This window comes from Pseudochaenichthys georgianus, chromosome 5, assembly GCF_902827115.2.
Source record: "Pseudochaenichthys georgianus chromosome 5, fPseGeo1.2, whole genome shotgun sequence".
NCBI lineage: Eukaryota > Metazoa > Chordata > Actinopteri > Perciformes > Channichthyidae > Pseudochaenichthys > Pseudochaenichthys georgianus.
The window spans coordinates 7,311,143-7,326,853 of record NC_047507.1 but is presented as its reverse complement, the minus strand read 5'-3'; the positions used below and the strand labels follow the sequence as shown (position 1 = coordinate 7,326,853).

Sequence of the window (15,711 nt, the reverse complement as noted above, 5' to 3'; positions counted from 1 at the left end):
GGGTTTGGGAATTGCATGCCATGTTGAGACCCTGACCTATGCCAGCCCCCCTATCAATCCTTAGAAAATCAAACGGCAGCAACCAATTATTCTGACTAAAGTATTCAAAGGGATTGTTTGGATTTTCTGAAGTGAGGTTGTACGAGTTACTCATTATAGTCGGTGCCCAGATTGAAGAAACAGACGGGAGAATGGGCAGAGGGCAAAGCAAGGTTCTTCCTCGGCTAGCAGCAGCAGGGATGGCTTTCTTCAATGCTACCAGACCACATTGAACAAACAATGATTTAACATTGCAGAATGCTTGGTGGTTGTGTGACTTTAATGAATCCAAACCAACCATTTTATAACATCTTTTGTGTCAATGGAGGCAGCTGGGCTCAACATGGAAAGACGATTGTCTCGTCTTATTGAAAAGGGCTGTCTCTTGGCAAGGTGCACATATTCTTTATATAGCTTATACTAAAACAAAATCATATTTTTCCGATGGGCCTTTCTTTGAGGCGTCTACTGATGTCCACTGTTAACTCTAGGTAATAAACGGACGATGGACAGGTAGCCTACCTCAAACAAACCCACTTCAAAAATGTTCTTTTAAAAAAGAAAGTGTAAAGTGAACTTCTCTCTTTGTCTTAAGTGCAGTCGTGTCCTGCTGATAAGGTTGCGCATCGTCGAGCTGCTGTCCACTTCATCCAGAAAGCGGGACTGTCGCCACGACACTCAACATGCCGGGTTTACGATTGCTCTCTTAGTCAGTCACAGCTACTGGAACTGCTGCCAAGCGCTCGGTAGTCTCTCTCTGTGTCTCTGCTCTTGTTTTACAATATTTAGATAAGCAGGTTGCCTAGCAGCCATGCTGAATAGACTTTGCACATGGTTTATACATCATTCAACAGACTTCTACTTATGGCAGATCACTCCTTTTATTATATTGGGCTGCAGGCCTCTGCTTGCCCTGAGGAAGCACATTACCACTACTTTCTCATTGTTGCTACATTTGTAATAGTTTTGTACTCGTGCGATTAGGTGAGTCTAAATGTATTCCTCTTCTCTCGGCAAGTACTTATTTCAAGGCCAGTATCTGAGGAGAAAGGAGGTTTTATGTCTGTAAATAGGAAAGAGCAGGTCTGTAAATATACCGGCCAGGGTGGACCTTGGCCGGGTGAACAGAGGGCTAAGGTTTCCTAGATGAATGGCAGACCCTGTGTGAGAACTCGGACCACAAGCAAAGGCTCAGAATAGTGTGTTGTTGGAAATGGTTAGAGGTTACCTTGTTGGTAAATGGGAGTTTAGCTGGCTCGCTGGTTTGTCTATAATCTCACGTTAACAAGTGTCTGGTCAAATGGATGCATTTGGCTCTCAAGGCGTCATATCTGTCCATCAGCAATGCCACAATGTCACTGAGGCATGTAGCTGCATCGATTATCTGATGAAATGCTACACAGAAAATCTCTTACACTCTGTAATGTTTTTTCTTTTTTGGACAACATCAACAACCACATTGGTATTTGAGTTAGTTGGAAATCCATAGTTGGACAATGACACCAGGGAGCTCGTTGGCCTATTTGCAGTGGATGTATTGTCCAGTCCTCTGTTTACCGCTGCTGGGAAAAGTGCCATCTCCTCTTTGGCGTTGGCTTCGAACAATGGGGCAGATTCCACGAGCTGTGTTCTGTTGTTTCCCTCGCTCTGGGAAACCGCTCTGTGCTATTTAACTTTGGGCCTGACTCCAAATTGTAGATGATGGATGATGTACGTCTCTTCCAGGAGACCTTTGGCTCGTTGGGTAACAAGATGGTTAAGAAGTTGTGCTTGACTTTGCGCGTGTCCATGTTTCGGTTTGGGCCTCTTGGTCTAAGTGGCAGGCTCGGTCTGCCTGACAGATTTCTTTTTTACAAGCTGTATTTTTAGTCGCTTTGGAATAAACATAGCATCTCCTTGACCCAAATAAATAAATAAGAGAGAAGAGGGAGAGAGAGGGAGAGAGAGAGGAGAGAGAGAGAATAGAGAGAGGATAGAGAGAGAGGAGAGAGAGAGGATAGAGAGAGAATAGAGAGAGAGGAGAGAGAGAGAGAAGAGAGAGAGAGAATAGAGAGAGGAGAGAGAGAGAATAGAGAGAGAGAAGAGAGAGAGAGAGAACGAACTAAAAGTTACTAGAATTAATAGTGTGTCTAATACAATCTGTAAGATCCTACTATGCTAAGAAATAGTACTGGTGTAGGACCACGCACACCCCCAACACGCACACCCCCACCACGCACACCCCCACCACAGGTCTCTGACATACACGTCTGCTTCAATTAGATTGAGTTTCCCCAGAGGTACATCAGGTGCCGTGTCGTTCAGTCAAAGGGCCGTGTGTGTGTGTAACAAGTTAATTTTAGTTCAATATAAAACATTTCTGTTGCAGTGCAACATCGCTGAGCTGGTGCAGAGTGCATTCCAAACCATTTATGAACATTTGCAGCACGAGGAAGACTGCCCCGTCCTGCACTATGCTTTCATGTCTGCCTCTTGAGTCAGGGAATCAACTCAAGCTGTGTAGGCTGAAGTTATGTGCATGGACTTTAAGATATATCCTAGCAATTCAAAGCAAGTGGAATGCTGTTTTCTGGCTACCTTATTTTTTTAAACTAAGGGGTTATTCTGTTTCTGTTGTTATTTTAACGTGTCCAACCTCGTCCAGTTAGATCCTCGACCCGCACAAGTCCCTTTTGTACTAGACAAACCCATGAAAGTTTGAATATTCCCAAAAGGGATGTACCAGGAATGTCCGCACCTGGCCACGGGTCCTTCTTCCTGCTTATCTGGCCGTGTCAACAGAGCCCAGCAGGCTCGCTCTCAGCTCTGAATGCGGTTTATTTACCTAGAGGGAACAGCCCTTATGCAACCACTACACCCCGTGCTGCTAAGCTCGTCAGCCGTGGCCCCGACAATTGACCCTCAAAGCATGGTTTCCTGTCGGGGTGTTCGGGACATGGTTCAGCATGTTTCATCCTGTGCAGGTTTCACAGAAAGGGACAGACGGTCTCCACTTTCCCTCACCGCATGTTCATGAGGGATCGGTTCAAGTTGAGAGTGATGACACACGCAGGCCTGAATAACAAGGAATGCAGCATGGAGATATCGTTTCTCCGAGTTGTAAGGCCTCTTTGGGAGGGCCGGGGCATTAAGAGGATGCCGCGCCGGTATGTGTGGGGTGGTATTGACTGTTTGTCCTCCGCTATGAATGCCCCATTCTTTGCTAGGCTCGCATGAAGTGTTGTGAATCTAATCAGTCTGTAAGTCGTCTTCTGATAGTAGGCCTCATTGTGGGGCTCAGACTGTAAACACCATTATGCTGCATTGAACCCAACCCCCTCCACTCAAACACATGCATACATTTCTTTCCACTTTTCCCCTCCTTAATTTACCCCTTTCGTCTAACCTTAAACCTTGTTGGGTTCAAAACACAGTCTTCAATTGGAAAGGTCAGGGTTGCTGGCCTGCTGTGAGGGATTGGACCAGATGGCTCCCAGCATACATGGGAAGACAGTATGTGAAACGCTTCCTCCCCATGTTTACCTGGCTGTTACATTGACCCACAGAGGGCCTGTCGGCACATAAAAGACGTGCAGGTTGATATACTTTATACATAGTGAACGGGTAGTTCGTCAAAGCTTTGCCGTTAAAACGGAGAGCAGCTGTTGTTCCCAGTGAGTTGTGGTCAACATCGTAACCCTGGAAGACCTGTGCGGCACCAAGCTCCTCTGTGCCTATCTCAGAGGCCGGGGCCGCACACGGGGTTGAATTGGCAGGCACATGAGGAACGAATGGCGGTCATGTGATGGACACTGTCGGCTCTCTTATCCACGCTAAGCTTCAAGCCCCTTTGGATCATCAGAGGTAGCCCTGACAGCAGACTCACTGTCACAAACATCCGTCAGTCACGGTGAGAAGAAAAGCTTCTCTGTCCTGAGAAAGCTGCGAAGGCTTCCAAACCTGTGGCGGATTGTTGTGACTCGAATTCCTCAACACTGGCATTTTTCTACCACACATTGTAGGCTGGCATGGGGTGGGATACTGGAGAAGACACATGATCTAACTCCAAGTAGTCATTATGAAAAGGGAGCGTTGAGATTAATTGGATATTTTTGAGTCCTTTCTCCCGTGTGCGAGTCTGGGGAAAGGACACTTGCTGGCTGTTTGCAGTGTTCCTGTTCCCACGTGGATTTTCCTGGCACAGTTAAGGCCCGCATTAAGGAACTAGATCAAAGGAGACATAATGGAGCCCACTTAGGAAGTAGCATGACCTGGATATCAAGCACCAGCAAACTGCAGACCTCAATCATTTGTCACACATATGTATTGACCCTGATGTAGGTGGCTCCAGCTAGGGGTGGGTGATATGACGATATATATCGTCGTGACGATATTAAGTCTCCACGATATGCTTTTTCAGAGATATCGTCCTATCGTGATAAAAAAAAATTAAAAAAATAAGTGAATTTTTTTTTTGAAAAAAAAAAATAGCGGGAGGGGAAGAGGCTCTCCGTGCGCGGCGCAGGGGGCTATAGCCGCGTTCACACTGCGGTACTTTTCCCACAAAGGTTCATGCGAACTCTTTAGTCCTGACGAACTGAGTACAGATCGCGTTCACACCAGAACAAGTCCCTGGGGGTGGATTAGGCAAATGAAGCCGCTGACGTCACTTCTTCTTCTTCTGCTTTGGGTTTACTGGCAGGCCGCAACCCACTTCACGGCGTATACTGCCGCCCAAAGTCCCCGGCCGGAAGTCCCCGGAGTTGGGGAAGGCTTCAGTAGAAGCTGCTGGGAGTCCCAGCAGCTTCTACTGAAGCCTTCCGAGTAAATCGCCAGAGCGCCGACACCTCCTCATCTCCACCGCTCCCATGTTTTATTTTGTGCTGCCATAAGTTAGTCTCTCTGCGTTTCTGCGCTGGGCTAATGCTAATAATGCTAATGCGAGGATAATAAAATGGCGGCTTCACAAAACTTTTTGGGAGTTTTACGGGGCGTGGTTTGCAATCCGCCAGCCAATCAGGAATATAGCTCTTTTCTCACAAAAGAGCCGCTCGAAAGTCCCTGCTCTCTAGCAGGGACTTTCGAGCGGGTAAAAAGGTTTGCATGAACTACTTTTAGTACCGGCTCTTTTTGGTGTGAACGCGATCATGAACTAAGTTCGCATGAACCTTTGTGGGAAAAGTACCGCAGTGTGAACGCGGCTTATGACAGCGGACGGAGAGCCTCTTCCCCTCCCGCTCCCCCAGCCTCACCTACTGATTTTAATTTCACCATATATCAAGCCCGATCGATTTCACAATGTCAGCGCACCTCTGCTTTCGTTCAGTCCGAGTTGTTTGACACGCTCCCAAAGTCCCCGCCCCCTTTCTTTGCAGCGAGCAACCATAGGGCAGGCATTTCATAAAGGGGCTCCTGATGAAAAGACTAGCAAACGGTGGAAAGACATAACTGACGCGGTGGCGTTTTATGTTTTTCCCTTCAGTTATGCTAAAGTCTTTTATTACACTTCAAGTCTACTCTAAAGTTTACATTTTAATTATTTGGCACTGACTTTTCCTCATTGATGTTTTACTTAGTTATGTTTTACCATCCTTTTCATGTTTATTGATGTTCACTGCTCACTTGTTCATTCAGGGATTCATTTCTGAAATAAAACCAGCTTGAAATGCTATGTTGGTCTGTTACTCCTTTTTGTTTTAGTTTCTGTTACCTTGTAGGTGCTTGTTCTGTTAAGTAACTTGAAAAGTAACCATAATAACCGACATGAAAAAATATCGTCTATCGTGATACTGCCTGAAAATATCGTGATAACATATTTTTCAATATCGCCCACCCCTAGCTCCAGCACATACCTGCATATGGGATGACATCCTTCCACTGCAATATGCCACACACTTTGTTTCAGATAGTGTCCTATCATTTCTCAGAGATTCAGTTCATGGTCTCGTTGCGTGTAATCGGTTGTCCCCATTGCTCTTGCCTTTTGCTGCAATGTGGGTTGTCTTTTTCTATTTCTCTCCCTGCCTCTAATTCTATTTTTGCACCACCCCTCTGCTGTGTCTTCTTTGTTGTCTGTGAGTATTGTGCTGAGCTGGCTGTTGCCTCTCAGTGATTGTAGCTAAGCGCTGTGGTATTTGTGTTGGTAGCACTCGGAGCGTATGGCTCTCTTTGGGCCCTGCTCAGTGCCTGATGTCTCACTGAGCACGTCCACCTGTCCCCTTACTAAGGAAACACACACACACACACCACTCCTGCTGCTCCATTGCCTACCAAAGAGATGACATCATTGCTAACACACACACACACACACACACAGATGGATGCATGTAGGGGTTACAAGCATTGACACTCTCTCCATATGGCGAGTGTGCCTTTTTGGGCCGCTCAGTCTGTTTAACAGTGTGAGTTGTTTACTGGTCGTTGGGTTGATTAGTACTGAGGCGTGACCGTGGCCTCGAGTGCATCATCTTATCGTGTTGGTGGTAATCAGCATTTTATTCAGATCTCAATTAGGGCTGCACCATTTTGGGGAAAAATGTAATTGCGATTTTTCTGACAAATATTGCGATTCGATTTGCGATATTTGTTTTTAAGCGACCCAACGGAAGTTTATTGTAAAATGCGGCCATATCTCCGGCTAGGAAGGTCGTATCAACGTGCTCCCGCCTCTAGCACCCCGCAGCCCGAGCTACGAGTGAAAGAACTAAACTTACATGAAACTTCCGTTGGGTTACTTTATTCAATTCAATTCAAAACCTTTATTTATCCAGGTAAAATCCCATTGAGATCAATTATCTCTTTTTCAAGGGAGACCTGCAGCAGTAAAGTCAAGCTTCAGTTTCAGATTCACCCTGTGATAGAAACATGTGATGGAGCGTTGCTGACCGGACTCAGACGGTTTGTTTCACCAAAGCATCTAAAGCTCCATTGGAAGCCATTTGGAAAGGGCAGGCACTTTCAAAAGCACTTGGCAGGTGATTGGATCAATCTGTCCATCACCTTCTATCATGGGCCACTTCTGATTGGTTAACACAAGGGGAAGAATTTTTATTTTTATTTTTAAATCGCAGGCTTTTTGCGATTTGATAATCGCATCATTTAAAATCGTGATTTCAAATCGATTAATCGTGCAGCCCTAATCTCAATACTTTTTATGTTATTTATGACACTTATAGATAGATATTTTAAACTGCTGCTACTAATTCTTTAGCCATGGTTGTGTACTTATTTGTCTTTATTTGTATTACTAATGTGTTTTCTTTTTTATTATTGCTTGCCTTTTTTACCTGCTATGCCACTTATGCAGTAACGATTTCAATTTCCCCGCTGTGGGAATAATAAAGCAACTCTGATTCTGATACTGAATGTTTTTTTCTTTCAGTGCTGATTGGGTGGAGATCCTGGAGCCACGCTCCCGTGAGCGTATGTATGTGAACTTGACCAGCGGGGAGTGCGGCTGGGAAGTCCCGCCAGGTGTTCCTGTCCGGCAGGCAGACGGTAACCAGTGGTGGGAGCTGTTCGACCACCACAGTGGCCGCTTCTACTATTATAACTCCACCGGGCGGCGCACAGTCTGGCATCGACCCCAGGGCGCTGATATAGTGCCGCTCTCCCAGCTCCAGGCCATGAGGCGGTGCAGCGAGGCCAAGCGGGCCGGAGGCAGCGTGGACAAGAACCTCCATGGAACCACGGGGAGCATCAGCAGCGTGGACAGGAACCTCCATGGAACCACGGGGAGCATCAGCAGCGTGGAGAGGAACCTCCATGGAACCATGGGGAGCATCAGCAGCGTGGACAGGAACCTCCATGGAACCACGGGGAGCATCAGCAGCGTGGAGAGGAACCACCATGGAACCACGGGGAGCATCAGCAGCGTAGAGAGGAACCTCCATGGAACCACGGGGAGCATCAGCAGCGTGGAGAGGAACCACCATGGAACCACGGGCAGCATCAGCAGCGTGGAGAGGAACCACCATGGAACCACGGGGAGCATCAGCAGCGTGGAGAGGAACCACCATGGAACCACGGGCAGCATCAGCAGCGTGGAGAGGAACCTCCATGGAACCACGGGCAGCATCAGCAGCGTAGGGAGCCAGGGCCGCTTCACCCCTCTACCGGAGCAGGATGGAGACAGCCCCGTCCCCAGAGCTTCGGACACCAAAGAGGAGGCCGACACCCCCGAGCTGGACCCGGCCGAGGACACGAGACACCAGGGAGACGGAAGCAGCAGCGAACACAGCACAGACGGCAGCAAAGACCCCCAGAGGTAAGTCTGACCCAACGTGCGGGAGCCCCTACAGTAAGTCTGGAACTGTACTTAATCGTTAGTGGATCGAATTACCAGGAGAGAAGTCAGGAAATGTGATAGTCATCGCAGCATGTGGCATAGTGAGCTGTAATGACTTTCAAATGCTCCTGCTATGAGAACTCGCAGGATTATTTTGACTTTTGACCGCTCAGGCTGAACTCAAAGTGCCTTTTTTATTTTCCTTCTCACTTATCTGAACATTCCATATGTCCCCTGTTTCCATACGGCTGCCTGTGGAGCGTGCGAAGCCATTTCAGCAAATCGCTACCAAATGGGGAGAACGGGTCAGTTATATTACAGAGCATGACCCCCCCCCTCACACTAGGGTTAGTGGGGCAGAACGGCCCCAAACAGTAAGTCATTCAGAGGCACCATCATGTGCTCGGAGTCGTGGCCAGGGCTGGAGCTTAAGGACGTCCCGTCGTCCCGGGGCCGGAAAAAATAGTGTCGGGGGGGATAAAAAATAATTTTGGGACGAGAGTTAAAATAAAAATACCCTGCTAACTACAAACTGCGATGGAAATGAAACCGACTGCACGTTTTGTGTAGCACACAGTTATTAAACCTCCTTGTCAACATAAACACACACGCACAACACATTTAGAAAACCGCGAAATACACACACATGTAGCTACAGCTGTGCCCGCAAATTCGTGGGTCTAGCTATGTACTGAGTGTGTGTATTTCGCGGGTTGAGTGATGTACAATGGCATCCCGTGGAGGAATTCTGAAATGTTTTACCGTTACATCACAAAAACGCACAGCAGAACCAGACCCTGGAGCGCCGGCCTCTTTATTTACTTACTCCTCTTCATCCCCTATGGGTGATAAGGCTGAGATGAGAACCCTCCGTCGTATTTAGTCCTTAGCAATATGCTGCGCCTCTCCCCATGTAGGGATGGGTACCGAGCCCCGGGCCGGAATTATTAAACAGTGGTAACATTAAGCTCCGATGTTATCGGACTTTTTATCGGTACTGGAGACATTTAAAATATACGTCATATGTATTATTGCTACATACACATTATATCGCAGTTTTAGTTTCACCGACTCCGTTTCTAATATGCAATAAGACTACAACATGCGTCTATGATGTATTTTCGAGCTTTCCAATCCAGACGAGATCTCTCTCTCCCATCTGTGTGCGAGGGGGCGGGCCGTTTGTAAAGGTCTCCTGACGACAGACTGTCATCCTGGTTAGTGGTCACTCTGGGTTCTGTCTTCAGGACACAGTGTTGGATTGTTTAGTTAATTGGATGGGACTTGATTGGATTCAAAATTAGAGTAATTTTCTCGTTTGTGTGTTTGTTTAAATATAATTATCATCTAATGATTTGTATGATGTTTTATTTATGTTAAAGGTCACTTTGAATGATTTTAACTAATTATAATGTAGAAAAACTAACATTTTAAATTCGGGACGGTCCACATTAATTTCGGGACGGCTTAGATTGTCTTCCGGGACGGTTCCGGGAGGATGGGGAAAAGAAGTTAGTCGAGAGCCCTGATGGTCGTGGACCCGTCCAAACCACCGTCTCGTCCCTCCAAGCAAGACTCCCCACATGCCACTTGTGTTCCCCTGGCAGCGTGCCACCAAGGCCGTCTTAGTGTCCTTCTGTACGCTCACAACCACCCTGCTGTGCTCCAACGCCTATTTCATTTTCCTCAAACAAATATAGGCCCCAGGCGATCAAAGACTGGTTACGCCCCGAATGGGTGGGAGCTTAGATGTGCATGCATGAGAGGCATGTGAGAGAGTGTTGTCTGTGGTTAATAGCGAGCACAACCGCCACATTTCAGCCGCCTGTAAACAAGGCAGAGCCTGCTGGTTCTCATAGACTGTGCTCCGGCTCTTCTTGTACATCACCATGGCTCTCGGGAGGTCTCTCCGCTGACCCTCTGATCCTTTGAAATAACGTAAAAGTGGAGGGGGAACTAATCGTTCGTCCACGGCTGTTGAATGACACAACTGGAGGTAGCATCTTGCATTGCTGATGCCCATGGGGGGTGTTAAAAGTCTCCACTTGTCCCCAATGATTCAACCTCTCTTTTTCTGCCTTCCCTTAAACAATAGCCAGCTGTGTTCCTCAGAGTAAAGCAGAGGAGTATTTATCCGTAGAGGTTGGTCACCCTACTTAGCCATATGGCTCTTCACATGCTCACCAGCCTCCATTTTTAGCAGGTCATTGGATACCATTACAAAATGCACAGAGACGGTGGAATGCGACAGCTCAAAGTGGATGAAAACAAACTTTGAGACATGCTTGTCTTCAGTTGTGGCCCTGCCTGATTAATAATGACAAGAACCAATGGGTAAGGGCAGTTTAAATAAGGGTTGCCGTGGTCACAGTGGTTTCCCAATACAGAGGAGTTTTAGGGCCTATCTTCTTCCTTTGTTATGCTCACATTGCTTCCGTTCATAACTTTTCTTAGTTCCAAAGAGTAAGGGGTTTTTCATGTTTTGGTCTGAACGTCTCGTCTATTTTGGGCATCTCGTCACATGTTCCTTTTTTCTTCCCGTTTCTTTTCTATTCGGAATTGTAGCGGGTTGAATTTGATTGACTTGTGACCGTTTGAAAAACAATGCTGTTCTTTGTGGAGATGGGACAATCCCAGTTCTTCCAACAACCGTTTCCTTTTGTTCCGAGCTATTAATAGATCTGTTCATAACAGATAGAAGAGTTTCCAAAGTGTTCTCACAACACACCCCGTGTGTTATTCTAAGCTCTGGTTGGTTGGTGCGGCTTCCTTTCCCTCTCCCTGTCTTTGTGGAGCTCGTATCTTTGTCTATATTCATGCCTTTAGTAGCACACGTATGTGTTGACTCAAGGGCCAAGTCTGTTACTCATTGGCCCAGCCTTATCACGTTTCCTGGGAATTTCTGGGTACTTGAGCCTGTGGAGCTCATCAGGGAAATACCTTGGTCTCCAGGGCAAAACACGTGGTTACGGGCACAGGAAACCAAAACACACTGATCTCTCTCCACGATTGAAGACCTACAGGTGTTACACATCATCTAGCGCATAACATTTGTATTGAATTTCACCCACCACTCAATGCGTGTGGGTGTATGTCATCAAACGGATAACATCTGTATGGGAGTTTAGACGGTGTGCCCGTCTTCACCCTGTGTGGGCTCCCCTTCAACGAGCTTTTTAGTTACAGGAGATCTGCTGAGTGGATGCTAAAAGTCTGCGGAGGACACATGACAGCATGGTGTGTAAGACGACCCAGAAGCGACCCGAGGTGGTTCACTTTAGGGTCACAGACCTCCTTTGTCTTATGGGCTGACCTGAGGTATAATGGGCCACTAAAAGGAACAAAGGCTGTCACTTAAATCCAGTTGTACCACCGGGGTGAGCCGAGAGCTTTTTCTATATAAGCAGGAAGTCTACTGACTGGAGAAGAACACCAAATCACTTGCATGTTCCCTCTCATTCAGCCGTGTAATGATATAGAGGTGCACCGGCATTTAATCTACGGCAGACACGCTGACATTACACACTTTTCCTGATTGCTGACTAGCTTTAAAATCCTTTAAAAAGATTGAAAAATATTTGGATGCTTCAGCGCCTTAAACCTCTAATCTGTCCGAGTTGTTTTGTTTTTGTTATTGTACCAACATAGAGTAAGCTTCTACATTAAAGAGGGGTTAAATGTGCACCAAGTTTAGTTCAGGGAATGTTGGTTTTAACGTTAGACAGACTTTAGGGAAACTAATGGCAAAGCTATTGTTTTAAATCTCCCCAAATATGAATTGATCTCTTAACCAACTAAAAACAGATTGGTAAACGTATAATTTTAATTTCTGTTTCATTTTCTTTGTCGGGGAATTTTTAGGTGACTTTTGAAAATGTGCATGAAAGCAAAAGTATATCAAAACATGCTTCTGCTTATTCTGCATGCTGGCGATGAGTCATGTAAGAGAAATCACCGTGAGCGGGTTTATTTAGGAAACAAAGGGGCCGTCTTATGGGGCAGATAGGCTATAAAGCTTTTAATGAGCCACACATTGTCTGCATGTTTACCGCGAGAGCACAAGCCTCATGCTTTCATCTCTGTGCCACTCTGAGGACGTAGCCACGAAGCCTTTTACACATACTGGAAAGACATGTTTCATCTCGACACTCCCGGTGTGGTAAGCTCGTTTTCAGCTCGATCCAGATGATGTTTTAAGTCTGCCTATTTTCTTCAGAAAAGTTGCACTTTGAACTTCTGATCCGGTGTTGTGCCCAAGTGCTTTGGTCTGGTTAACAGCGACAATGTCCTTATTTTGTTTTACCTCTCTGTGCCGCTTCTCGCCACATTCCTTTCTGTCTTTTCCATTCAAAGTTTATAGTATTCTCAAGGACTAGATTACAGAGCTAGAGGTTTATGCGTCTCACTGAAGCAGTGTGTCCACAAACCTCTTGTTTTATTTTAGAAATCCTTGAAACGCTGCTTTTACGGTTAACTTCCATATGGCGCTGCGGTACGGTAACATATCTCCAGTGTTTTCATGGAGAACCAATGAAACCACATGTGAACTGACCTGAGGCATCCGGCCATGACGGCAGCAGCTCACGGTAACCGTTTTATTCATCAGGGTGGATTACGGGGTTACCATGAAATATATCAATTACAATTTTATTAAATGTTTTTAAATAAATAGATGGATTGAAATTGAAATTGATAAAGGCGGTCATTTGGTTACAAAAATGTAATGTACATTCGTAGATGGCGACAATTACAGATGTACTGTACCTCAGAAAGACTTCCAGGTCGGTTCTGACGTTAGTGTTTTCTACGTATATACTTACTTGGGCGTATATAACAAAGTGGGGTATATTTGGCGACGCATTTTAGCGGTTCATTTATTTGTATTATTGTTAGCGTCAGGAGGGACCTGCTTTGATAAATTATATATTATTTCACCCCACCGTGACAATCTGATATTAATCACATGTTCAGTGCGATGACCAGTCCTCTATCTTAAACCATCCCACTGCCAGTGTTGGGAAAGTTCACTTTCTACATGAACTAGTTCAGTTCACAGTTCACACATTTTAAAATGAACTAGTTCAGTTCATAGTTCATAATTCAAAATGTTGAACTAAAGTTCATGGTTTCAAAAATGAACTAATTTATAGTTATTTTTTCAATAAGTTGCTGCGAGCTATTATTTGTCTCCTGTACGATGTTAATGGGATTTGCCCATTTGGGTGGTAGTGGATCTGTTTTGGCTCTCTTTTTTATTCGCTACTGGCACATACCGTGAAAGGCTAGTCGTGTGCTTATTCTCAATGTGCCGTTTAAGGTTTGTTGTCGACGTCGTCGATGTACGGACTTGCTTTTTCAAACCGGGCGGACACAGTTTACAGGCAAACGTTTGATTTTTTCCGCCTGAGTCAGTACTGACTTTAACGTAAAACTCTTTTAAATGCTCATACGCCGACGCCGTAGAGTCTCACTCTGAGAGTGCTGCTGCTGCTCTCGGCTTCGTCCATACTAATTCATTCATTCATTCAATGCTCGCCGGTTCCGCGGTTCCACATTGTTTGTTGTGAGGAGTCTGATATATTTAGTATATTTATATTTTAGTGCGACAGCCAGGGGTGACAGGCGCGTACGCGTCACAGGCAGCTTGCTGTTGCCAGATTGGGTGGTTTTCCGCATTATTTTGAAGCCTGTTTACGGTGTGTTTTAACTGGGTTTTCGGCTGAAAGGCATATGAAATCTGGCACACTTTTGAACGCCGTTATAATACAGTGCTGAGAATGAACGCACTTTTGAACGCCGTTATATAGCGCTGAGAATGAACGTGTTCTCAATTACGTTCATCTAGTGGAAATACAGTACGTTCAGTTCACGTTCGCCCAAAATATGAACGCGTTCATGAACGATCGTTCATTGAACGCGTTCAGGAACATCACTGCCCACTGCTGCACTAAAGTGTTTCCCCAGAGACATAACTTGGGTGATTTGGGCAGTAGACATTTTTATCCACTCACCCATACATCCCATAACATTTCCCCACAAGGGAGAAATCATGGGATATTTCCATAATGTCCCCTGCTCCATTTAGTACAACATCAACTGTCTTTATGAGATCCATTTTATTGAGTTATGGGTATAAAAATATCTTGGATTATTTTTTTTATAGTGAATAAATCTGCCTCTGGCTTCTCTGATAGGTATAACATATAGAGGGAATCTATCACGCCATTATTTTTAACAACAATTATGTTGTTTTTCTGCCATTTTCTTTCCCTGATCGTATCTCTAAAGCCTGAAACTAACCGGAGCCGCCTTTGTCTCTGTGAGGCAGTTTAATCATGTCATTCAAAGACAGTGCTTTGATGGGCGCTGACGGAAAGAGGTTCAGTTTCAGATTCCAGAGGCGGGTCTCTCTGGAATCTCTCTGGGTTTGGCCTCATCCTGTCCCCTCTCAGTGATCCTGGTGGCTGTCCTCTGGCCCAGCACTCCTCTACGGAGCCACAGACATGCACGACTGGTAGACATCGTGGCTCAGAGCAGAGAGGTGCGTCAGTTCAGCTGCTACAGGACAGCTGGCCTGGTTCTGTTCGGTGTCTCTTCCGTCAGAGTTATTACTCGCTGCTTGGGGGAATGTGGGGTCTCTGTAATAGCTCTGGCTCTCTAGGGGTGCCTCACAGACACTATGGTGCTCCCAACACTGCCTCAAGCCTCAAACACCATTTTAAACTTCCAAGTGTTTCAAAAGTGAGAGAAAAACAAACGGCTTCGACCGTTGGCAACGTGAATATGACGTCCTCAGCGAATCCTCTTTGTCTTCTCCGTTTCCTTCCTCCTCGCTGATAGCAGTGATCCCATTGGCTTGTGCTCCGAGGTGTTTATGCAGCAGAAGCTTGGCCTGTGCGACCTCATATCCTCTTCCTGTGAAGCCGATGTTAATAATAACCCTGTTTTTCAGACCCAACTATTCCCAGAAGGTATATGTAAGAGCTTTCAAATCCATATCCCTCTCCGCCGAAGTGACTCAGCTGATGGCTTTTCCAACAACCGTTATTCCAGGCAGGAAAGTAAGAAGAGACAGAACATCTGCTGGCGGCAGAGTCCCCATAGTATAATTAGTTGGCTCTTGAGACGAGCTGACCACGGCCTGAGACTGAGGTATCTGGTACTGAGCTTGTGAACGTGAGTCTAATTGAAATTCGCTGACCTTTAAGTTGATTTGCTGCCGAGAGGACGATCAGATCACCCAGTTCGTCTAACTTCATTTGAATTAACATTTCTTTATCTTGTTCTCCCACGCTCGCTCCAGCCTCTGAATGAAGAGGTTTGTGGATGTAGGATAGGCGTGTGTTCACATGTGCGGTGTGTGTCTAATCACATGTGCTCGGAGAAAAAAACCTGTTGAGATGGAG

The 15,711-nt window shown here is 45.9% G+C and overlaps 1 protein-coding gene across 4 annotated transcripts in view; it reads left to right on the top strand.

The window, feature by feature from the left end:
* The window catches only part of arhgap46a (Rho GTPase activating protein 46a), a 41,862-nt gene that overhangs the window by 6,603 nt on the left and 19,548 nt on the right, over nt 1-15,711 (top strand). For all 4 annotated transcript variants that reach the window (XM_034082497.2, XM_034082495.2, XM_034082496.2 and 1 more), the window contains exon 2: nt 7,400-8,284. In XM_034082497.2, coding sequence (XP_033938388.1) covers nt 7,400-8,284 — 885 coding nt within the window. The remainder of the gene's footprint in view (nt 1-7,399; nt 8,285-15,711) is intronic.